The sequence below is a fragment of the Corapipo altera genome, unplaced genomic scaffold, assembly GCF_003945725.1.
Source record: "Corapipo altera isolate COAL_440 unplaced genomic scaffold, ASM394572v1 1, whole genome shotgun sequence".
NCBI classification, from domain to species: domain Eukaryota; kingdom Metazoa; phylum Chordata; class Aves; order Passeriformes; family Pipridae; genus Corapipo; species Corapipo altera.
In genome coordinates, this window is record NW_020884873.1 from 4,593,423 (window position 1) to 4,618,412 (window position 24,990).

Sequence of the window (24,990 nt, forward strand, 5' to 3'; positions counted from 1 at the left end):
TTCACTTATGAGTATTTGCCATCTTCTCTCATATGTTGTAATCACTAAGGTTATTTAATGAGTTTAAACTCATTGCTGAGCATCTTCTACAAACACAGTTTTTCCACAGAGATGAAAAGAGCAGCAGTTTTCAGCCCCTAAGGCATAGCATGCTGCATCTGCAATGAAAAAGGTGCATGATGGCATATGGTTTACATGTTTCATAGTGTGGTTATTAGTGTGGTTATCTTCTGATATCTGGCTGTTTTTCAAGTTCGTAATCCTTATTTCTAAGAAAAAAATTTGGTTTTCTGCCTCCTGCTAATGCTTATTTTATGAGAGAAATGTTGGGTACTCACCCAAAGTCATGGTTTTGTCTCTGTTTTGATGATGTTTCCTTCTTTCCTGCATGTTCACATGCTCACTCCTCATTACCAGATGTAACAGTAAGAGAATTAAAAAGAAGTTTCTTAGGATGAATATTTTATTTCTTGATGCGCTCCTCACCAGCACAACACTTGGCACTCTGCTGGCATATTCAAGAAAATAATTAGAAAGGCCAAGAAGTTTCTGTTAACCAGCTGATTTCTTAGAGCTTTCTCTGGATACTCAGGACTTTTCTTAATATTTAATGCACAAAAAAGTGGGAATGAGACTTACTGATGGAAGGAATTAGATGTGTTTAAACAATGCATCTGGGACTTCCTTATGAAAGAATTTTCATTATTGATGAAAATTGATGCTGAGATGATAAAAACCAGGGTGAGATCTTAGTCCTTCATAGCGCTTTTAAAGAAACTTTAATCAAAAGCACTTTCTTAAAAGCTTGCCCTATGAGTTAGTGTTTATGCAAATTGGAGAGCATTAAACTGTAATCTGGCAGAGGCATTTATGCCATCTTGCTGCCCTGAGGCAAATCACCTATATATATATGTTTCTTCACAAATATTTGTTTGACTTGCCATTGAAAACTGCCGCTGAGAGAGTTTCTACAATCTCTCCAAATAGTATTGATCTGATTAATTTGTATCCTACCCAGTGCTGGGGCAGGAAGCAACCTATTGCCAGATTTGATTTGATTTTATATTTTTTTATTTTATTTTATTTTATTTTGATTTTTATATTACTTTATTGTATGTAAATCTTTTTCTATTCTTAAGATTTTATCATTCTTTATGTCTGAGAATTAAGCTTCCATTACGCTTCTATTTTTTTCTTTCTTGTCAATGTTATTTTGGTTCCTCTTAAATTGTGGTAGACCAAACTGGAAGCTGTTTTGTAACTGTAATTGTGCACATTTTAACAAATATAGTCATGAAAAGGAGAAAATGTTCCTGGAAAACTTATGTTTCTTGGTGAACGCGGTTGAATTCATCCATGTTCCACGTAGGCCGAACATCACTGTCCTTCTTGGTATTTCCTGATGATGTGAAATGAAGAATATGATATTGAGAGCTGGTATTTGCATGCAAATACATGCAGATATAGCATTAGTGTGGGTTTTTTCTTTTGGAATGTGGGGTGTTTTGCTCTAGCCAGAATTGCAGAGTGTGCTGTGTGGGCACCGGTGCCCTCTCTGGGCACTGACACTACACAAAGCAGTAACACGTGGAGGTGCTGGGGAATTTATGCAGCCTCATTCTGCTGTCACAAGCACCTGGATCCCTTCTCCAGGCACTGCAGAGGTCAGTGAAAATGCACAGAGGCAGTGACTGCTGTGGAAGCAAGGGCTTTCCTTGTGACGAGACTGATTTTTTCCAACGTGGCAGATGCGAACAGCAGCCCATAATAAATACAACAGCCCAACAGTTTCTGCAGTAGCCCCTGGAAACTGCTGTAAAAACTGAGCCATAACTCACTTCCCCAGCTCCTCCCTCTCACTAATGTTGGAAAGAGGCCTCTGAATTGTTAAGATTAAAAAGAAAAAAATCAGATCAGCAACTTGTTATTGTTGGACATGGGGGTTTCATTACTGACATGGACTGTCTGGAGGATGCACGCAGAATTGGAGTACTACAGAGAGGTTAATGCAAAAGATGGTGAGAAAAATGATGTGGGTCTTCACAGGTGTAACAAATGCATCAAAGGAACCCATATCTGTCTGGTACTGAGAGGAGAAGTCATGAATGTGAAACAATTCCTCTCTGAGCCATTGCCTGCCCTCTTCCAAAGCTGGGGTCTCACCCTGTGTGGGGATGACTGTCTGCAGAGCTTAAAGCAACCAGAGGCTGCTTGAGCCCCTTCTTTAGGGTCAGTGTTTGCTCAGCACATGCTCTCAGTGGGGCAGGAAGAGACACGAGCTGGCCCCCAAGCATGCCCCTTGTCTTCCTGTACCTCATGTGCTCCCTCTCCGTGCTGCACTTTCCCAGCCTGCTGCAGAGAAACAATTAAACCAGCGTGTGCAAATGGAGATATCTTGATTTGGTGGTTGAACTTCAAAATTGGAGGTCAAATTTGGTTATGGTAGAGTTCAAAACTGGTTTTTGTTTTTCTTTTTCTTTAGAAATCCCCAGCGAAACCCCAAAACTCAACAACATAAACAACTAAGTGTTTCTCTGGGAAAAATTCCAAATTCCACTTGATTTTTTTTTTCCTCTGTGCTTTCTTGGTAAATTCTGTACACTGAAGGTACCCCATAGTGAAATATTTAAAATGACAATTTTGCTTGCCATGTAATGCTTGTAATACCACAGAGTGGTAGGAGTCTGAAGCCTGATGCTGGTAGATGAGGCAGACCAGAGTGCAGAGCAGAACTTTAAAAGAGTTTGGATGAAAAATTTCTAGAGATAATAACAGCCTCTTCCACTGCCTTTCAGCCTGTCAGAAATGCCAAATGTGTGCCTTTGTTTTTGCTTAGCAGATAGATAGATATCATCTCTGCAAAAGGTTTTATTTCTGTATTTCCCCACAGTCTGGTACAAAAGTGTCCTATTGTGTTTGTAGGTCTGGTGCAGTAGGGAACATTTGGTCTGGTATTTATACATCACTTTTACATTTTCTGAAGCCTGTCAATCCTGAATATCATTTAAAATCTTGACTGTCTTTCTGTGCACAGGTGCAACCTTCCTCCTCTATCCAGTGAATACAGCAAGGACGTTGGATCAAAAACCCAGCTGGTGACTGCAAATCCAAGTATAATTCAGAAAAGGTAGACAGCATATTGTTCCTTTTCTGGTCGGGGGGAAACAAAAAGAAAAATGCTTCATCTGTGTTATAGATATTAGTGCATCAGAGTTGTGTTCTTAATGATGGTCTGATCCTGGAAGGGGATTTAAAAAAGGTGAAATAGGCAATGGCTTGGTGCTAGGTGAAATAATTAAAGACTAAAATCCCAATCCTTTCACTATAAGCAGGGAAACTAAGGAAGGTTGGCTTTTACAGAGTTATTTCATTTACCAGACTTCCCTCAGTGCTTCCAGCTCCTTCCCTTTTCCATGTGCTGGATATGTACCTGAGTTGCCTTGGCTGCTCCCGAGCCAGGCACCTACTGATGGGTGTCCCAAGCTACTCTGCTGGTCAGGCCAGCTGGCTGATGCATCCCACAGTTACTGAAGGTGCTAATTTGGGTTTCTCTTTGCTTCAACACTGATAATGTCTGGGTCTTCACTGTTTTCATATTCTTTGTTTGATAATGATTTACAGAGTGCAAAAGGTTAGGATGGAACTCCTTGACAGGTTGTGAATCATACAAGCTTTGCTTTCTTAGGAAACTGGCACAGATTTTTGTTGTTTATTAGAGTTGGTTGAAATTTTCCAAATGTCAGTAGCTGATGAGAGAGAGGGGAAAAAAATAAAAGTCAATGCCATCTCTCTGATTTTGCCTTCCTGAATTTTAATTGCTATATTTTTTGTTTATCCCCTGGCATGAGGTAGACTGTTCTCAGGCAGAAAAAGATCTGGTAGTAACCTGCCGTGTTCACTGAAGAACACAAGAGAAAAGGCATAAACCAAGGGGATGAACAGGAAATGATTAGGCATAAAGAAATGTATAATGGGAGCACTGTGAGGTGAAGGATTGTGAAAGGAAGCAAAGTAGGGAAATAAAATACATAATAGAAAGCCAGGTGTTTTAGAAAGAAGAAAGGCACTGGTTTGGAAATTGATGTTTGATGGCACTTAAATGTAGTATTTTTCCTCTCTAGCAGAATTGAAGGGTTCTCTAGTTTTGTATGTGGAAAAGATGTCAGTCTTTGACAAAGTAGAAAAGAGAGGGCGAGCAAGAGGGAAATGGAGTAGTAATCATCTTCAAGAGCTGATTCCAGGCAGAGAGTGCCTGAATAGGGAAAGGCACAGAAGTGCTTGTGGGATGAGATCAAAGCAAACCAAGCAAAATTGTCAGGGGGTGGCACCAGGTGCCAGGCAAGAAGAGGGGCAGTGGATGTGAAGACAGGGAATCTGAAAATCCTGTGGGATGTAGATGGTGGATGAGGTTCATTTATGAAGTGGAATGAAATGGCCAGAATATCCCATCAAGGAAGGGAGATCAGTTTGGCCGTGGCATTTTGGATGAACTGAAGAGGAGCAGTATGAAACATAAAGCTTGCAAAAGATTTTACAGTTTTCAAGGCAGAGGATTATTTAACTCAGGGATATTTGTTTTGCACCCTCCCCTCCTTCAAGCCCTAGAGTAGAAAGCTCGCTGTACTTAGTATTTTTGAACAGAAAAGTGAAAGTGTTTTAGTGATGCTACAAGGAGAATGTGGAACTACACTAGAGAGACCTTAGAGTTATCCAGCAAGGTCTGGATAGGAGTGAGGAAAGGAAGGAGTGAGCAGATGGTTGAAGAACCAGATGGAGAGAGCGAGGTGCTACTTTGTGAGAGGTGGGTATCACAAGGAGTGGCAGGGGGGATGGGGTTGAGAAATGGGGAAAAACGAAAGGGAGGAAAGAAACAGGATTGTGATCAACGTAGTTTTCAAAGTGAGTGAACAATAACTGCAATGCAAGACCTTTGATGAGAAAGTAGTGTGGAGTGCATATGCATGTGTATTGATTAGGAGGAAATCTACAACCAGGAACTGAGAATGATGCAGGGAACAAATTTATAGTGCTGAAAATTGGCAGAAACCTCCTCTGAGGCTTGAAGCTCTTGAGAGATTTGACACTTTGCTTCCTCTGCCTGGTCCAGAAGGGATTTTTTTTTTTTTTTTTTAAATAATAGTTGACTGATGTTTCCAGTGTGCTCTCCAAATTCATTATTTTACTTCCTGTGTGTTAAGATAGAGTGGAGGGGAAAAAAACGTTACATTTTAGGAGTGAAAATAGAAACAAAGACTACTATTCTGTCATCAATTTCTATGGAAAGAAGTTTTTTAAGGAATTAAGATTGTTTTTAAGTCCAGACTTTCATGAAATTCAAAGATGTTCAGATTGGTGGCTGATACGTGTCTGTTTCTAAGCTGTAAGTTAACTAGAGTCACATAATGGTATCATTCATTATCATTCTTCTCCTCTCCTCTTGTCCTTACTTGAAGTAGGTTGATATTGATGAGGCTTGACATCTCAATTATCTCTCAAGTGTGTTATGGCAGGTTTAGTGAATTGGTCCAGCAACACCATTCATGGCTTCTAAAAGATTTATCCTTGCCGGATAATTTATGATGAGGCATGTTGCATAGGGCGAAGTTTTCATGCCAGGGATGTAGAGGCAATTTTCTGTGTGGTTCTAAAATCAGAATTAGTGCCTTTAGAAAATCAAATTGTTGGCAGTAATTATCGCAGAGATGCCACCATTTCCCTCCAGACATAGAGCCTAAGGATGGGAGAGTCAAGATTTTAATCTGGGAGTACATTGGTATGTATCTGGAGATACCTTCTAAACATTGCCTTTTGCAAAACTTAGAGGTCAAGTTCCTACTCTGTTTTCAGCAGGAAGTGTAACTGTGCAGGTAGTACAGTTTTCACTTGTGAAATGTTTTTCACAGTCCTTATTTGGGTTTGAAAAATGATGGGGAATTCCCTACCCTAACTTCACTTAGTATAATACAGGAGAACTGACAATAGATGTATTATGGTAGAAATTTTCCCATCTGACTAAGAGGACGTGTGATGACTCTCCCAGTTTCTCTTTTTGTCTAAAATATTTCACAGGCATCTCCCTTCAATTAATATTGGAACTCGCAGTCCTTCAAGCCCGTGGAAAACTCCTTTTTCCACTTTGTATTCAAAACTTCCTTTTCTGTCAAACCTTGGCTTGAGGTGGCAGTTGGGATGGAAATGTTGCATAAAGCTACTCCTGGGGCCAATGTGACCTCTCCCCCCCTCTATCCCCCAGTATTGTTGTGGGACTGCAAAAAGGTTGGCATCGTTGATGTTTCCAGTTCATTCCCCTACCATCCTAGTCAGCTTGGCCTTATCTGCAGGGAACAACTTTGTAGGCAGAAGATTATTCTATATTTGTCCTGGTTTTTATTTTCTTTCCATGAGTAGCTACTCTAAGTCCCTGCCAGGAAAGAGGCAGTGCAGTAGTGAGACCTGTGATGTGCCTGCAGCTGTTCTTAGACTCTGCGAAAAAATCAACAAGGTTATATCACTTACAGCAATTGTTTCTATATTCTGAACACTTATCTACAGCTGTGAAGAGGGACTAGTCAGCAGGTAGCATGTGAAGGTAAAAATGCTTTGTAGGTAGTGATGATAGTTGACCACTGGCATGAGATTTTTAACTAAGAAATACAAAGAGGTACTATTTGGGATGTGGATTATTATATGTTTCTAGAGTCACTGGATCTGGGCTGTTTAGGAGAAGCAAATTCTGTGAACCTGCTATCATCTTCAGCAACTCTTGCAAATGTCATACAATTATACTCTTTTGTCTAAACTTTTAATTAAATCTGCAAACAAATGCTGTTTGCAGCAATATTCCTTTCTAGTTGTCACATCTGCTTACTCTGTCTAACCCAGGCATAGCCCAAATAGATTGTTTCCCAGCATTCAGTGAGTTTCACATCAACTGATGTTTGTCGGTGAGTATTTCATCCACAAGTTGTGAGAGTTTTTCTGGCCTGTGTAGAAATAATCCCGTTAGAAAATGGCACGGTGACTCGCAGCATTCTTTATTCACCATAGTCCAGCATTGGTGTAACTGACAGAAGCCCTCGAGGTATTAACACACACCTCCCTACACCATTTTTGAAACATAATCCCTCAAAGTAAGAGCTTTGTGCCTGCAGAGCTGACCTCTGAGGCAGAGCTCTGCCACTCCTGTTTCATGTCCTTTCCTCTCATCAATAAATCCTCATCCACTTGGATGAGGACCAGTCATTCCTCTGTGTGTCTAGGGTTTTGGAGGTTACCCTAGTTAGATTAATTGTGAAGATTTCTGTGAAATACCTCTGCCAGAGACAGAGTGAGGCTGTAGGTGAATCCATATTTCTGCTACTACAGTGATTCGACCGGAGTGTGCCTTGTTGCTTTGAATATAGAAATAAGTGAAGGGTTAGTTGAAGTGATATCCATCTTCATTCTTTGAAACGTGCATGTTTTTATTTAGGTCTTTACAGTGAAGTCTCCCAGCAGTTGTGTAACATTACCAATGGAAACAGTCTGATTGAAACTGGGATAAGCAGATTTAGGATCAGCTGTTATACTCTGCAGCTCAATATGAACTTCCATCATTGAATGTGAACATTTTGCTTTCAGTAAATTAATTCCCTTTTTTGATCTCTGTGATATTTGACAAGTTTTTTCTGCATCCAGTTTCTTGCACTGAAGCATGATGAAGGAATGAGACTAAAGGCTAACAAATGCAATGATTCTGCCTCTGAGCTTTGAAATGTCAGTTAAATATCGCTGCTGTTTATTAGGTTCCCATGGATTTTGAGTGGGATTAAATTTGCTTTCCGGTGTTCCCTGCATCTTAGAGACAACTAATAATCTTTCCTGGATTCAGTCTTCAAGACATATTTGAATCCTACTGGTTTACACCATTATGAATAAAAAGATGGAACTGAGGCAATAATTTAGCTTCCTTCATCTCTGATTAAACAATTGTACAATATTATGCCTCTTGCTGACACTCATGAAAAAGAGAGTTCCTCTTGACTGTGTCTCCACGTAAAAACTATATATTCTCTTCCTAGGTAGTTACATTATAATTTAGTAATTGCTAAATATCATAAAAATAAAGACAGAAGACTACTCATAAAACATGTTATTGAAGGAAAACCCTTCATGCTCATCTTGTCCTTGCTTTAGAAGTCAGATGATGAGATCTTTCCCTGTAAAGTCAATTAGTCACCAGATTTTAAATGCTTCACATAGAGGTTATTCCTGATATCTAAACTGCTGTCTAAATATATCTCAGATTATTTCATTGAGGATAAGTCCAAAGTTATAAGAAAAATTATTTTCATTCACATTACAAAACTGCCCTTTTATGTTCTTCTGCCAGAACCCGTGAACATCTGTGCCAACAGCAAGGGACTAAAATTTCTGGGAAGCACATCATTAGAGGCAAGACTGTAAGAAACCCTTCTGTATATGGAGGTTGCTTGATTTGTTGGTAATCAGGTTTTTTCTCTCCTTTAATACAAAGTTCCTTTAGAAGCTTTAAACTTATAAATAACTGACATCTTAGTTTCTCTTGGTGATGAAGTGTGGTGGTGCAGAGGACTTGCCAATGTCACCACCAGCCCAAAGGCAGAGCCAGGGAAAAAAAAATCCAGAATTTGACTGGCTTTTGTGTTTTATCAGGTGATGAACAGAAATATGTGAAGTTGTAACAAAGCCATGCTGAGATTGGGACAGTTTGCTGCTTTGACCCCATTCAAATAAATGGCTTTTAATCTCTTATTCATCCCTCTCAACTGCAAAATACAGCAATGAGCGGGAAGAAAGAAATGTATGAACCCTAAGCCCCAAGGAAAGGACTGTTGGATCTAGAGGTGTCTCATAATGTACCGTTGGCTCTAAACAGAAAGGTCAGATGCTGTTGATGAGATGAGAAACAATGGGATGAAATTCTGGGTTAGGAAAATGGGAACTGTGAGGAAAAGTTATTTAATCTGGTAGGAGAAAAGAAGGGAGAAGGAAAGCCTGAGGAGAGTGGTAAGAGTTTCCTGGGGGTACATTTGGCTAAGATGGTGGAAGTGAGGATGTTACCTCATCAGCAAAAGCAATTGTTAGATGTTAGGAAGAACTTCCCAGAGAACCTATAAAAGTCTCCATGTTACAGTAATTTAAAGGGCATATTGATATGGGGATGAAATGGGAAATTTTAAATGAGATGTCATGAAATCGTGGTTTGATGCTTTCTCTTAAACAAAAATAAATGTTTTATTAGTAGTTGTCATAAAACAGAGATAGAAAATACTAAGATTAAAATGATTCATTTGGATTTCTGATGGAAACGTACTTACAGTTCTAATGTGTGTTTACTGCAGAACTGGAGAGGAATAGGATACGTTACCGTACACACACATTTGTATGTCTCCTGTCTTAAACTGAGATTTTGATGATAATCATAGTTATCTGTGTTGTGAATGACATTCTAATTGCAAATCTTTGCCTTACCAGAATCACCAGTGCATGCCCATATGTGAGGATATTCATTAACACATTGTCTCACACGTTTTCGTTTTCTTGGCAAGCCACTGCAGGAAGACTTGCTTTTCATTCCTCCCCCCTCTCCCACCTCCTGGTGTCTTCTTAAGACCACTGTATCAAAGAGTCTGCCAGCAGTACCAAACAGAAAGACAGCCAGCTGTCTGATTTTCCATTATTAGATTTCTGAAATGTGAAACCTATATATGTCCTTGAGCAAATAATGGTTTTAATTAAGGTGGGTTTTATTTTTTCATCCTTATATTGCTGCAGTAGGACTTGATATGAGAGCTTCTAAATCCTACTACCAATATGTGGAATAGTGTACTCAAGTACCTTATTTTTTAAGTATAGAAGTAATGTCTTTGAAATCAGTGGAATAACTTACATGTACTTTGTTGGATCAAGAAATTTAGTGTCTTGTGTGGACAACCCAAGTTTCTTCAGGGTAACACCCCCAAAGATTTTTAAGTGCCTAATCCATGTTTAGGTAACTAATCTTGCTTTACAGTCTTTGACTTTAACTTAGATTTTTTTCTTACCACTGTAGCACTTCTTGGATTTTTTCAGACACTGACTGGAAAGCAAATACACAGACACACATATTAAAAAGAATTATTTATTTATTTTAAATGAAGATACATGGCATCCTACAGTCTGAAAGATAATGAGAACACAGAAAACTGCTACTTCTCTACAGTCTGTCAGATTGTGACATTCCCACTTTTTCTTTTGTTCCTGTCTCTAAATAGCTTTCACTCTTTGCAGCATCTGCAGCCATGTGATCCCACAAACTTCAAAGAAAACTGCAAATTCATGACATGGTCACAGGAGCCTAGAAATTATCCTTATGGGTAACAGGACAGAAGCTTTAGGTTAAGCATAGATGTCAGAGAGCCAGAGGCGTTAATTGGTATCTGTTTTCTCACTAAACAGTGGAGGGGGTTGCTGGGAATGAGATAATCCAGTTGAGAAGGCTGGTAGGTTTTTTTTCCTCTGCTAATTTCTGCTGGTTTGTGCAGGCCTGTGGGATGCCAGGGCTGCTGGTCTTGGGTAGAGGATGACAATCTGTGTGGTGGGTTATTCCAGCAGTCTTCAGTCTAACAGTAAGGTAGGTTGGGAAACAAGTAGCTAGGTTGGTCAGCAAGAGCTGTGCCCTAGAAGCCTTCTCCCTGCTTTTATTTTTGCACTCTGAACTGGGGAGGTCAAGATCTGGCCAGTCATTCTCAGAATTTGTTATAATTAATGAAAAATATTTGAAATGTTTTTCTGTGGACACTTTGGTTTTTGTAGGCGATATTTCTCTTTATATGGTGTCTGGAAAGATTTGCTTGTTTGTTACCAAAAGCCTGTCCTGTACATGTGGGCAAGTTGATCGGTTGGAAAGCATCGATACTGGACTGCTAGTAGAGGCATGGGAGAAGCTGATGCTTCATAGCTAAGCCATTTGGTGTAGTTTTTAACTGGAGAGTTTTCAGCTCTAGGTACCAGTGCTAGTGAAAATCCTGTTACTTCCCTGGGAAATACAAGAATTTGTTGACATTTGTTGTTTTTCAAACTATTGCGCTCCTCCTAAAGCTGGATGTGCAGCTTAAAATCTTAGGAGTGTGAGGTTATGACTCAGGAAATGTTTTTTATAAAGATTTGATTAAAGGGACAGTTGGCTTAAGTCAGAACAACACCTGCAAAACAATACTCTGTTATTATTGAGGAAACTAGTATTTAAGAGTCTAACACATTCAAGGGAAGAAGATGACGTGGGCTAGAGCAAGTCTAGTGGATGACAGTGAAGGAGTCAGTATAGCAAAGGTAAACGTTTAGTCTTGACAAAGGGTTCAGAACAAAAGTGAGAATGGAGAACAAATAGGTTAAGGGATTATTAAGTAAACTAGAAGTTAGGAGGATCTGGAGACATTTTTTTCAGGAGTTTATAAATAAATAGCCAGAGCTATTTATTTATAAATAGATATACTATTTATACTTAGAACCACTAAGGAAGAATTTTTGGGGCTGTTTTTTCACATGTTCTCAGAAAATGGTAAAAGAGTAGTACCTTAGGGGAGGTTAAATTAGATACTAGAAGAATTTTTTTCATTGAAAGGGTTGTAAAGCATTGGAGTAAACTGCCCAGGGAAGTGGTGGAGTCACCATGCCTGGAAGTGTTAAAAAAACATATGGATATGGCACTTGAGGACATGGTTTAATGGTGAACATGCTAGTGATTGATGGCTGGACTTGTTGATCTTAGAAGTCTTTTCCAACCTTAATGCTTCTATGATTCTACCTGTATTAAAAGAGTGGGGGGAAAAAAATTGAAGGACACAAGGAATCGGTTGCTCCAACTTAGTTTAGTTCATGGAAAGAGAGTGGAAATGGTTAAACACTGAAGGAAGTATCTTCCACAGGAGGTAACAAAGAAGTTTAATGTCATCATCACTGAGGAAAAAGTATCGTCAGAGTTTAAAACTTATTTTCAAAGCCAAGATGTGCAAGGTATGAAAGTTAATTTTCCAAGTCTGTCTCAGAAAGTTGTGAGCTGCTGCTGATATTGATTGATTTATTTTCTGTAAGAAGTCTTGTAAATAGCTCAGTTCTGACAAGTCTAGAATGTGTTTTTAAATTCGGAGGCAGAGGAGAGGGAGAAGAAAGTGTCGAGCAGCTCTGCCCACGGACTCATTACTGCTCATTAGGAGATCTTTGGAGGAAATGTTGATTTTATTGTAGAGATGTCTGTGTTTCACTTGTATGCAGGCTGACAGAATGAACAATTAGGTAACCGTGTATATGCAAAATGGGTAGAATATTTATGGAAGCCAGCATTTCAAAATGACATAGCAGAGATAAAAAGACAAAGTGTGGGGGTTTTTTACCTTGTTTTTCTTTTCTGAGTTAGTTGAATTTCTGAAGAAACATAAAGTCAAAACTGAAGAATTCAGTTAGTATATGACCGAGTCATGACTAATTTGCAGAAAGCTCTTTGAAGACCTTCCAGGAGAAGCAGTGTGAACAAGATGATACAACAAGTAATTTCCTCTTTACTCATCATGTTTAGGAAGAGTTTTCCTTCCTTTGTTGCTCCAGGAGCATGTCCAGCATTTTCCAAAAAGCAACAGTCATTTTCTTGTACCTATATGTGTTTAGGGATGCAAAAGATAAGGTGTGTAGAGAAAGAGCATGTTCAATAAAATACAGCCAAACATCTAAGCACACAGAAGCCCTGCCACAAAACATAAACAAGAAAAAGTACCAAATTAAACACCAGCAATTTTGAGAACTGTTTCTGTTTTTTACAGTGAATCAGCTGATCTGAGACACGGCTTCTCCCTGTAGATCTTGCTTTGTTTATCTACCAGGGAGGTAGAGTCTTCTTCCAGTCATCCTCTTCTCCACCCATACCCTGGCAGTGTAGGATCACTCTCAAGTGTTGGCCTCAGACCTAGAGAAGTCAGTGAAGCCATGCAGGGAAAGACCTGCTTCCAGAGCAGATGGGACCCACGGTATTGCCTCAATTCTTCTGGCAGCCTGCCTGGGGCTTTTCCTTCCTGTATGTCTTTAGTAATGCAAGCCTGATTTGAGCCAAAGGACATATTTTGGTAACACCTGAAGCTGGACTCACAGGTCCATACCATAGAAGAAAAACAAGCCTGTTTTTGGAGGTGGTCCCAGAGTAGCCTGGAAGACAGTGAGTTGTGATTGCAGAGAGTTCCTCAAATGGTTTCCCTGGGTCTCAGAGGAGGGATTCGATGGTGCAGAGGGACTCAAATAAAGTGTAATGTGTGGCCTACAGTGGCATCAGTTCATCTGCATCTTCCACTAGAGAGCTTAGCAGCAGGAATTCCTCTGCAAGAGGGTAAGAGGACCTCAAAAGGTGGATGATAGTGACAGGGGAGACAGTTTAGTGATGAAAGAAATCTGATGGAAGTGTCTGAGATGCCCCGCTGTGGTTTTGATTCTCCCAAACGTAAATGGAGTAAACACACAGGAGAGGTATCTGCATTTCAGGATGTGATGTGAGAGGCTGTCATGATTATTTACAGGCATGTAGGACTGTTTTATCCATTTATGGTTTTGTTTTCTGACTAAGCCAGAAATACCACACAGGAAGGACGTGTGAACTGCTTTGCTCCTTGGGCTCCAAGTGAGTGGGATATTCCAAGTGAACGATCTATTTTGGACCAGTAAGAAAGATAAAACTAGAGGACAGCAAGAAGGTGATTTGGACCAAAGGCTACGGTGTAAGTTGGGAAATGCTCTGAATATATGGCACTGGCCATCTGACTGGGCAGAGGTTCTCCTCCTGTGCTCCATCTGGCTTCTTGTCCTTTCCCCATGCAGTGGTGACTGAGTGTGGTAACATATCCATGTGCTTAAACTGAACCACAAAGACTTCTGATTTCCATCAGCACATAGGACATACCAAGGGATGGTGTGGCAATTTGAGCTCTACCTCCTGTCAGTTTTGTCAAGCCTGTAAGACTGAAAGTTTTCAGTGCGTTTACATGTGTTAATTAAGGATCCCTGTAGCACAGGGCTAGATGTTGTCTGAAAAAGAACAAAAAAGATGGAGCAGGACAGCTCCAAAGAACTTGTGGTGGTAGAGAGGGGCAAAAAATAACAGTACAGAGGCATGGATGAGTTCAACAAAGCCATATGGTTTGGCATGACTAGCAGCAGCCTCTGCATTGCTTGAGTGCTCCTTTTTCATAAAGCTACTTAACCAGTACATAGGCTGGATTCAATTTCTTACCTTTGTATTTGCTGTTCTTATGAAAAAACTTGCTTCTCATTGGACATATGGCAAGAAATAAAAAGAGTTACCTCTTTGAATTTGGTGCCATTTCTAAAGCAAAAAACTTGTGTTTGCATTAACAGAAGCCTTATCTTGAAGCCTTATCTTGAGTGCTTCAGAGCAAGTTCCACCAAAGTCCATTTCTTACAATCTGTCTGATCTGTACACAGTGTTCACTTTCTCTTCTTTGAGACTGCACTTAAATAGCAAACACCCAGTTACAATGAGACTTTCCAAAGAAAAAGTCTGTGACATCATAGTAAAAAAATCAAAGCTTGAATACCTGGACAGTAATCATAAAATAAGCTCAGGCTTGCATGAGTTTAAATTCGATGAATTAGGATAGAAAGATAGGTCAGAGTGTTAAGACAGCTTATAATGTTGAACTGTATTATTAACAGCTAATAAAAGATGGAACTATAAAGTGCCAGTATAAAAGATCTGCAGTAGAGTAATTTTAACACTCTCCCTTGAGTATGTGAATATACAGTTGTAAGGTTTGGCATTGCTGATTTTGGCAGCTGTCTGTGCTTTTGAATAACTTGTGTACTTCTCACTGAGGCAGGAAGGATGCTAAAATCAGACCCTTAAGGTCCTGACTCTTTAGGTCAAATTGCACACTAAAATTAAGTGTTCATTTCACATGAGTTTTGAAACAATACACAAGAGATTTCTCAAGTGTCTTAGAATGCGAATTTTTAGCTACTTTATAAATGTTTTGTACATTAAATTGTTTTTAACTTCATCTATGCCAGCCCTTCTAGTTGGCTTGTGTATGGGAGTATGGATTCTTTGTGCTTTAGAAGGAAAAAGAAATTAATTTTTCAGGCTAGAATGTTCCACTGTGACTTTCCTACCTTTTTTGCTTTACTCTGTCTGGAAGGATAGCAAACAATGTGCAAAATGGCACCGTGGTCTAGTGAAAGATGTCCCTGCCCATTGCAGGGGAGTTGGAACTGAGTGATCTTTAAGGTCCCTTCCAACCCAAACCATTCTGTGATTCTATGAAAAAATATGCATTATTGCGTTTCTAATTAATTTATCCTATTACATGGTGGGAGAGTGTCAATTCTTCTGTGATAATTATTACTTCCGCTACTATTGGCAGGCCTCAGTTACAAACAAGACAGAGTTTCTGCCTGGGTTTATGCCCAGAGAAATGTTTCTAATTGGTAGCAGTGGTGAATATGGACTGTTCTCAGAATAGTCTTGGCTCAGTTTTTCAGTGCCATGCCTGTTTCATACAGCAGGTTGGCATCATTGAGTAAGACTGATCTGAAGCACAGTGTAGAACAGAGAGCTGAACCTGTCACTGTTTCTATGGCAAAAGTTCTTTCTGTGGTTTAAAAGACCATGGCTCATTGAAAACTTCAGTCAAGATTTCGTTCCTCGTTCTGATCAAACTCTTAAAAGCTTCTGTCTCTGTTCTCGTGTACTAACTTGTTATGAAGTACTGTAGTATTGTAAACCAGATGGTTGTGTTTACTATCCAGCTAAAAAAGAAACTAATGTTACCTACCATTTCAGGCAGAGACTGGCTGAACCCTGTGGGTAGGTTTTTACATACCCGAGTATAAGCACATAATTTGTAAAATTATTCTTACTCTCTGGAGAGACCAAATGGATACGGATTTTCATAGCTGAGGTGACTTACCCAAGTCTTGGCAATGCTGCAAATACATAACCAAAGCAGGCACCATCTTGGCAGGATTGAGCTGAAATCTTTTTTACAGCTAAGCTTGATGACAATTCACAGAATCACAGAATTTGCAAGGGACCCCTGGGGATCACCTGCTCCAACCCTCTGCTCAAGCAGGATCACCTGCATCTGGTGGTCCAGGACCACTTCCAGCTGGGTTTTTACGTTCTCCAGGAACAGAGATACCACCACCTCTCTAGGCTGCCTGTTCCAGTGTTTGAGCATCCTGACAGAAAATAAGCTTTTCCCTGTGTTTAAACAGAATTTCCTAGTTTCACACACCAGGTGCCTGGTCACTTGAGATGTCTGTTTTAGAAGGTCTGCTTAGATATCCATAGCTGAGAGTGCAATCTGTAGTTGCTAGAGCTTGAGCTGAAGCCCTGTGATATAACCACATCTTACGTATAATGAGATTTCAACTTTTTTTTTTCTCTCCCTCTGTTCCTGTCTAGTAGCTCTTTGTACTTGCTCTTCCATTTTGCATGCCAACACATATGAAGGTGGCATTCTCCTAGTAACTGATACCTTAGGTGATGTACTCAGTTTTAAAGATTTTTTTAAAAAGAATCAAAATCTAGTCTAACACATATAGAAAGACTCATATCACTTCTTCCACTCAACTCCCAGTTACTATATTAAAGACTGAGCTGTGAAGCAGCAAACTGAGTGGCACTTCTCTGCTTTGTCCTATCTGGAGGTAAATCAAAACCAGCTAGAAAGAAAACCTTGCAAAATGAGCAAAAGACAAAATGTAATAAGCAAGATAAAAGGAAGAAACATAATTTAATTATCTTTTCTTTTTATAAAGGTCAGTTCAGTAACTGAAAGCTCTAGTTACACTATACGAGATAAAAGGGGGTGGGTTTTAGATTCATTAGACTAATTAAACACTTTGGCTTGCTCTTGATGTGGTGAAGAGTTGCTTTTCAGATATTTCTGACCAATCTGTGTCCTACCTTCCATTATGGTTGTGCCAGACTATTCTTTGGGGGAAATAACAATCCAAGATTTGTATCTTGACAGCAGACTTCTTAAGCAGTAGTCACAGCAAAACAGTAGGAGTTAAGCTTCATTTTTTCAGAAAGCAAATTACTTAAACAACAAAAGAAAGAAACCCCACAACAAAACACAGCAGTTGCAGTGCTCTATTTTGTGAGACCTGGGCTTTATAACAGAATATACAAATTTAGTCAGAGATACATCAGAGGTTGCCAACTAAAATACAGTGAAGACCTTGCATCAGTGCCAGGTTTGTTGTAGGCTCGCATTGTTTGTGGAAGATAGGAAGGATGAATAGCCAGAGGAAATCCTTGTAAATTTAAGTCATTCTAGGAGCTAAGGTGGAGCTTCTTTGCTGATCAGAATATGATCATGTGGCATGTATAGATCCAGGCCTTTTCATGGATGTAAAGCACAGCTGTGTGAGCCAGGAAAGCTCATTACTCTCTAAGTGATTCATAACAGGAGGTTGGCATCTCATCATCTGGTCACACTCTTCCCATCAGCCCTAAAAGGCTTGGGTGAGCTCAGTTTACTCTGGGGTGACCCAGCTGGGGCTTTAGCAGGAATATCCCAGGAGTCCTAGTTGTGCTCCTGAGGTCATGCTGCTTGCTCTGACCACCTGGTCGTGCTGATTTTCACCGTGCTGTGGACTAGGCTGGTAGAAGTTCATGCGAGTGCAGAACAGGGTTGGATCTCCGAGCGGGAGCTTCTTGGAAGTAGAACAGCACTAAACCCGAGAGCTCGTGTTGGCACAAAGGTGCCTGGATGGCGCTGACAAGTGGAACAGGAGGCAGTTCAGAACTGCAGTTCCTTCACAGGTTGTCTGCTGGCTTGAGTCCACTCCCACCTTGTCCTAGTCAGCTTCCCCGGGAATGACGGCTGAACCTGCTCTCATCCTTCTGTGTCAGGTGGGAAGGAGCCTTCACAGAAGCTGCAGAGCGTGGGTGGTACGAAAGCATGTTTGACAGCCAGCTGCAGGGGTTGCAGTTTACCCTTTAGGAAGGGTCTCTGGCTGTTGGTTGTGAACTGTAGTGCAGAACAAGGACCAAAAGGCTTGTTTGTGGGGTGTGATATAAAAGATTTGATCTTCATCCCACATCAGAAGGTGCAACTTCTTGTGAATGGAATAAGTGTAAGTCAAGCTGCTGTTTACAGACTGTAATGGAGTTAAGTATTTAGCAAGGCAGATGAAATATCATTGTCCCTCATTTTCAGACAGAATACAAGAAACATTATGGAGCCATCACAGACCAGCACTGAATCAGAGTGAAGTCCAGAGCAGCTTATTCCTGGCTCTTTGCCCAGTCCTTAATCATAGGTGTTTGTTGAGATACCTGGTGTGAAGAACAGACTTAACATTCTTGGCTGCTCATGTAGTCTCTTTCACGAATATTAAATCTGCATAAAGAGATTAATGGGAACTGCCAGAGAACCTGTTTCTGTCTACAGAGTTGCTAATTGCTGTTCACACACTGTCAGAATATTGCAGGTTCGAGTTCTCATCTCTGACTCTTCTTCCTCAGATACAGAGGTGCACAGCAAGCGACAGACTTACTGTACAAGGAATTTTCCTCTGGCACAGTCTGCTGGGAGCATCCCACTTTCCTACAGAGAGAATGATATCCATCAGTTGTTCAGGATGTGCCCCTTCCTGTTAGTTTTCCACAAGAACTGAGCAGTCACAGCACAGAAGGACCTTCAACATCCTCCTTTTATTTTGGTAGTGTTCCTGGATGTTGCTGGGTCAGCTCAGTTTCAGAGAACTGTTTACCCTTCCTCTCATTTAGCTCTTCACAACCTTGCCTGAAAATGTGTCTCTGTGAAATGAAGCCTTAAATAACCACCATTAGTCCTGGAAACACAAGGTAAAAAAATAATAAATTAGTTGTTGGTGGTGATGAATGTTGTTTACTTACTTGGAATAAGGTGGGTGTGAGATATTAATAGTGGGGTTTTTTTCATTTGTATGCTCACTAGTTGCAAAGGAAGATTCTGTCCTATAGAGTGAGCTGCCTTTTAAGAACTAATTCCTTCTTCACATGGAGAAGGGCATTCATGCTTGACAGCCTCCAAATTGTATTTTATTGTCTTCAGGTGGCTCTGCTGAGGATCTGCTGGCTATGTTAAGATAACAGAGGTATGACAGCTGAAGCCCTGACCCAGAATTTTCAGTATGAATTTTGCTTGTTTCACGCTGTTCAGAAAGGCTTCTTGCTCCCTGGAGGACACCGTAGTGTTCGTAGGGGCAGCGGCATTCCAGTGGTCAGAACAGGAACTGGGAAGCAGCATTTATGTTGTGTGCTAACTTTCATACGTCAGAAAAGATCTTTTGCTTTAGATCATTTGTTTGAGAAATTGGCTGTAATGTTACTCACGGGCAAAGAAGAGGTTGATTTTTAGAGTAGATGTGGAGTTCTTTGCCTAGAACTCAAATAACATCCTGTGCTTAAAACTACAGTGAGGCTGCTTTTGCCTTTCTAAGCAGGGTGAAGTACTTAAGTGAGTTGAGCTGGGATATTAGGTAATCTAATTCCCATTTTCTATTTTATGCTTTATTCAACTATTTAATCTGGCTTTCTATGTAAAGTAGGATTGCCTACCTGAGTGTGTGTGTGGGGCTTGAATCTAGCCTTTAGAAAGCTTCTGCCCAGTCTGTATCTCTTTCTGTGGAGGAGATGAGGAATAGCTGGTCGAGCAGCAAACACTGACTATCCAAGTGACTCCTTCACAGCCTCCTCACAGCCCACCTATGTGAAAATTTCTGCTGCTATTGCTGAAACCAGAGAGGTATGGGAGGGACTGGCAGCTACTACATGGTACAGACAAAGTGGAGGAGGAGCTTGGTGTGTGGGGAAGGTTGGCAGATACAAAGATCTGAGCCCTAAATCTGCTCCTCATCTTTCTTGCACTGTGTTTTTCCCTTTCCTCACTAAACATGTAACACCAGATCTGTGTGGCTGGAAGCAGAACTATGTCAGTGCCATAGGAGAACCAGACACGGTCGTGTATCTGACTGATGCAGGGGCAGTGTGTGCCCTTAACAAGGCACGTGCTCCCTCTGTACTGCAGACAGACTAATCATGAACGTCCTTCAGGGGCCTGCTGGCAAGGACTCCTTTGTGACTCGCTCAGAAGCTTCTTTGCAACTTCCTTTTGCGCAGTTTGCCAGAAGTTTGGAGCCGGGCGAAGTGACTGAGCGGTTGCGTGCATCGACTGTAATCGTGAAGTGCAAGCTGTTCAGGCAGCTCTGACAGCAGCAGCCTGAAGAAAGAGGACATCCTAGTACGTGATGAACTGACTGCTTTCAGGATGGTGGCTCACTAATAGAGCCAGGCATATAATAATAACAGTGCTGTCACTGTTTTTCTGTGCGTATCCTTTAACTTGCTGAGTAAAATTTGTTCAAACCTAGATTTTTCCTCCCTTTTTACATTTGCTCACAACAGATAAGCACGTTTCTTTTTTAAAATATTTGCCAAATCTGTACATTCGCCCTGAATTCTATGAGATATTAAGGGGAGGGGGAAAAAAAGGGTGGTTAAATAAAGAATTTTAAGAGCAAACTGTTTATAAGGTAGGAAACCTATCTTCCGTCTTGCAGCAGCTCTGAACTCTGAGTGAGAACAACTTGAATATGGAGTGGTCAGTGCTTATAAGAAATTGCTTACTAATTGCAAAACACAGGTAATTTCAACAATTAAATAATTTTCAATGGCTTTTTGGTCCATGCATGGACCACTCAGTGGACCGTTTAGTAGCCCTCTCAGTAACTCTGGTGTTGGTTTATTTGCTCTGCCATATTCAATTAGCTCTGAGTCTTTGTGAGTTGAAGCACAAATTATATTATGAGTCACTTCTTGATATTTAAATTGTATTTTATTGTATTATATTATATTACATTAAGCAGTCTGCTTCATGCTGTATAAGTCTTGACTCAAAGATCTGACTGGATTAGCCATTCAGGCACAGCTGGAGTTACAGATAATGGATAACATCCTCAGCTGGTGTATTACAGCCATATAATTCTAGTGAAGCCAAGGGAGCTACACTAATTCTCACCATCTGAACAGCTACAGCTCCTGCAATTGCTCTCTTTCTTTCAGCTGCCAAAGCTTATGTTTGGACCTTTGTGCTTCTCCAACAGAACTTAATGATATCCCTTGTGCCTGAATGGAGCAGAGTGCCCTATAAACAATATTGGCTTTGTTGTGAATTGCTGATGTTAATGCTGGGAGCCTCCTTTGCCTTTCCTCAAAATTGGGGTTTATGCAGCACTTCTGGAGGACCAGATTTAGGTCACTTGTGAGGGACTTATAATTTTTACTATACTCTTCAGGTAGCACTGAACTAAGGGTTGTTATTTAGATTAGCAATCCATAAGACCATTTCATACTGTAACCCTTAATTAGTCAGAGACAGATACCCCATTTCCTTTACCATTTAAATTATTTACACTTATGTGTCTGCTTTCCAGATGTCCACAATGAAGCACAAACAAATACAAATTATTACAGAAATCTGTAACATAAACAAACCGGTAGTTCTTAAAGACACAGACCAATAATTTCTGAATATTTTTCCCTAGGCCTTGGAAAAATTTTCAGTACAGAAAATGACAATTTGTGATTCTGATCAAATTTGTTAAAAGGAGTAGGACTGAAGTAACATGGACAAATGAAGCACAGGTTTGGATGAAATGTAGTAACCTTATATTTCCATGTGACAAAATATAGACCTTGTTATTGTAAGTGCAGTTGTTCACTTTGGACAGCTGTAGAGCTTCAGATCCAGCTGTGCTGCAAATCATCTCACCCAACTGTGGGTGCATCTCAAAGTCCAGGGTTTCCTCCAGGCTTCTGTGGTTACTGGAGAGAGAGGAACATCTTGTGAAGTGCCCTCTGAAAGTGCTTATTGCTCCAAGCTGGTGACAGGGGTAGTTAAAATGACCTGCTTAGGTTGGAACGTGGGTTAGCTTTCCTTCAAGCCCAGTCCTCTCCAAATCCCTCAAAGAGAAGTTGCCTTACCTGGTGAACAACATTTGCAGCTGCTGGGTCACACTTTAAAAGCATCTTTGACAATTAGATTTGCATCTAAACATATTGGATGGAAGACTCCACCAAAAATGTTGCCTAGTTCCCATCAGTTAAGGTCAGCAAAACCTGGAAAACTCTGAATCAAACTCTAAGTAGCCTTTTATTCTCATGGTAGCATTCTGTCTCCCAAATCAGTTAATCTGAATTTGCAATTATGTAATTAAAAGCAGAATTTGGGTTTGTTTTCCAGGAAACCTAAACTTATTAGGAACCAGAAGCTACTGGTTATTAGCTGGAACTGTAATTTGACGTTGTTTTTATTAAATTATGAACTACAGAATGACTAAGACTGCCCTTCTGGCAATGATTAATATTGATAGAAATCTCAGTGTTTCCAAAAGGCTGTCACGCTCAATTCCTATGTATTTTCTGGTGCCTGTACCTTTAAATTAATGTGATTTCTCTAGAGACTATAACTAGATATTTTTATTGTGTATAGCAGGGAAGGCTGTCTGATATTTTGCAACATGACATTATGATGACTACCCATAAAACAAAAGCAGTCTGCTTTTGGCCACCAGAACACTAACATTCCTTTCTCTAGGAATCAGCCAGCCGGTAATACGTGTGGCAGCAGCAGTGCAGTATAAAAAAAAAGACCATGTTATCCCATTTTTAATTTACTGTACTGCATGTACAGACTTCCATAAAACCTTTAAGTCATAGTGTACTTTTTTTCTAACAGGTTAGAAGATAGATAGGAGATAGACTCTAGTAAAGTAGTGTTCATTTTTAGGTATATCTTTGCAGTCCTACAGAAAGAGGAGTGCCTCCTATTTTGGGCTAATATTTTTAAGTGTTGTGCATGCAGCAGTTTCAATATTGGACTTATAAAACCAAGAAGCAGCCCCATGACTGTAGCAACAATGTAGTTGGTGTCGCCCCTTGTGGTTTATGTATTTCTCCTGCAACTGAAGTTAATTACCAATATATTTATCACCTTCAAAGCCAGTCTCTGATATAGATACAGGTACCATCTATTCTGCAACTCACTGCAGACCAGTTTCTCTGCATTTTTGCACAACATTGCATCTTGATTTTGCTTTTGCCAGAGGATGCTTTGAGCCGTTTGAGTATGAGGAAAAGCTCCTTTACTTTTCCTTGGATGTAAATGTCCAGCGTGGGTGCAGTTTCACAACTTCACTGTTAATAAGAACAGTTTAACTCCTCAAAATGTGAGGGAAAAGATAGAAATCTTTTTAGCTAAGCACTGAGAACTGAAAGTAGCACCTGAGAACTGTAGGCTCAGACCAAGCACACGTGTGAAGCCATAGAGCTGGTGGCTGAGCTGGACAGACAGCACCCACATGGCAGCAGTGCCTCCTGCTTCATCTTGCTTTAGCAGAAGTGAAACACAAATTTATATCCCCTCTGTAGGAGATCAAGAGATCCTAATCTCCACCAGCTGGTTATTCGGTTCTGCTGTGAACTAAGAAAATAATTTTTTTCCTGTTTATTCACCATTTTAATGTATCAAATAGTAATGAATTATTCACCATTTTAAGGTATTGAGTAAAGTGTTATATCTTTAACTCTTGATATTTAAAAAAACACTTATTAAAAGAGAATCAGCTAATTTATGGATGATGAATTATTTCCTTAGATAAAAGCATCTTTACACCAATTGGTGAAATTCCTCAGAGTGATTATCCTTCAGGTAACCTTTGAATTTCTGGCCCCTTTGCATAGACTCACAGGCTTAGACACAAGGGCCTTGTGCCTTAAGTATGTATTTACTTAGCCAACAGTGGAGGTGGATTTAAGTGCTATCTGTGCCCCATTCCTAGCTGCTTGCTACTGATTTGAGGCAGAATTTGTGGAGTTTGGTGCATATTTCATGGCTGTACCTCTGAGAGTGGCTTCAGCAAAGTTGCAAGTTTTGCATTGAAACAGCCTTCAAAAGTTTCATTGTCCTGACTTTCCTTGGAGGTAGTAACCCCTAGCAGGAGGCAAGAACAAACAGTTGGGAGAACAGGTCATTACATTTTAAATCATCGCAATGAATGTGAGTCAAAGCCTGAAGCAATTCTGCAAATCCATCCAACTGTTCCTGTTTGGCTGTGGACTGTGAATTGTGACCCCTTTTAAATAGGCATCCTTTTTCCTTGTCCTTGCTGTAGGTCATCAAACCTGGGAGTGTTGTTGTTGTGTGGCTGACAGTCATTCACATCTGTCACCATCAGTGTCTCTTAATGTCCTAACTTAACCCACATATTTTAAGAAGAATCACCCCTGACGTGCATTTAAAAGTGAGAAATAAGCAGTGATTTGTGATGGGTATACAGTGCTTAGGAAAAAAAACCACAGAGGTGCGGGGAATTTACAGTTGTGATAGATAGAGGGACAGATGGAGTAAGCCATACAGTGATATCTGAAGGGAACATTATAGTCCACAATTCTGAATGTCCACAGAGAGGATCTCTGTTTTTCAGTAAGTGGCATCAGCCTGTTTGCTTCAGCGCTGTAAAAGCTTAGATGCTCTTGCTAAGAGTTCCCTGTTGTAGAATGAGACAGAAAGCTTACAGTAAAGCTTTTTTTAAATCAGCAAAAAGGGGAAGTTGATCCCTGAATTACACAAGAGGCATACTAGCTGAAAATGGATCAGAAACAGCTGTTTTCAATATCATGGGGTTTCTCCCCAGATAACCAAAAATGTTCTCTCATTCACAAAAATGAAAACAATTTTTTTTTTGTTGCCCTGATAAGCTGAGACAAACATATGATTCAGAGTGCTTCAGGACTGAAAGAGGAGTCAAGGTCCTTAATTATTTCCTTCTCTGTTACAAGCAACCCTTTCTTCCCCCAGCCCCAGACCGGACTAATAAGTCTGGCACATTTAGCAAAGTCACAAAGAAAGGGACGGTGTGTCTGCCTGGCTTCTGGTA

General features: G+C 40.2%; 1 protein-coding gene across 1 annotated transcript in view; it reads left to right on the top strand.

Moving 5' to 3' along the window:
* The window catches only part of ST8SIA1 (ST8 alpha-N-acetyl-neuraminide alpha-2,8-sialyltransferase 1), a 114,406-nt gene that overhangs the window by 65,310 nt on the left and 24,106 nt on the right, over nucleotides 1-24,990 (top strand). The window contains exon 4 of the mRNA XM_027658298.1: nucleotides 3,035-3,127. Coding sequence (XP_027514099.1) covers nucleotides 3,035-3,127 — 93 coding nt within the window. The remainder of the gene's footprint in view (nucleotides 1-3,034; nucleotides 3,128-24,990) is intronic.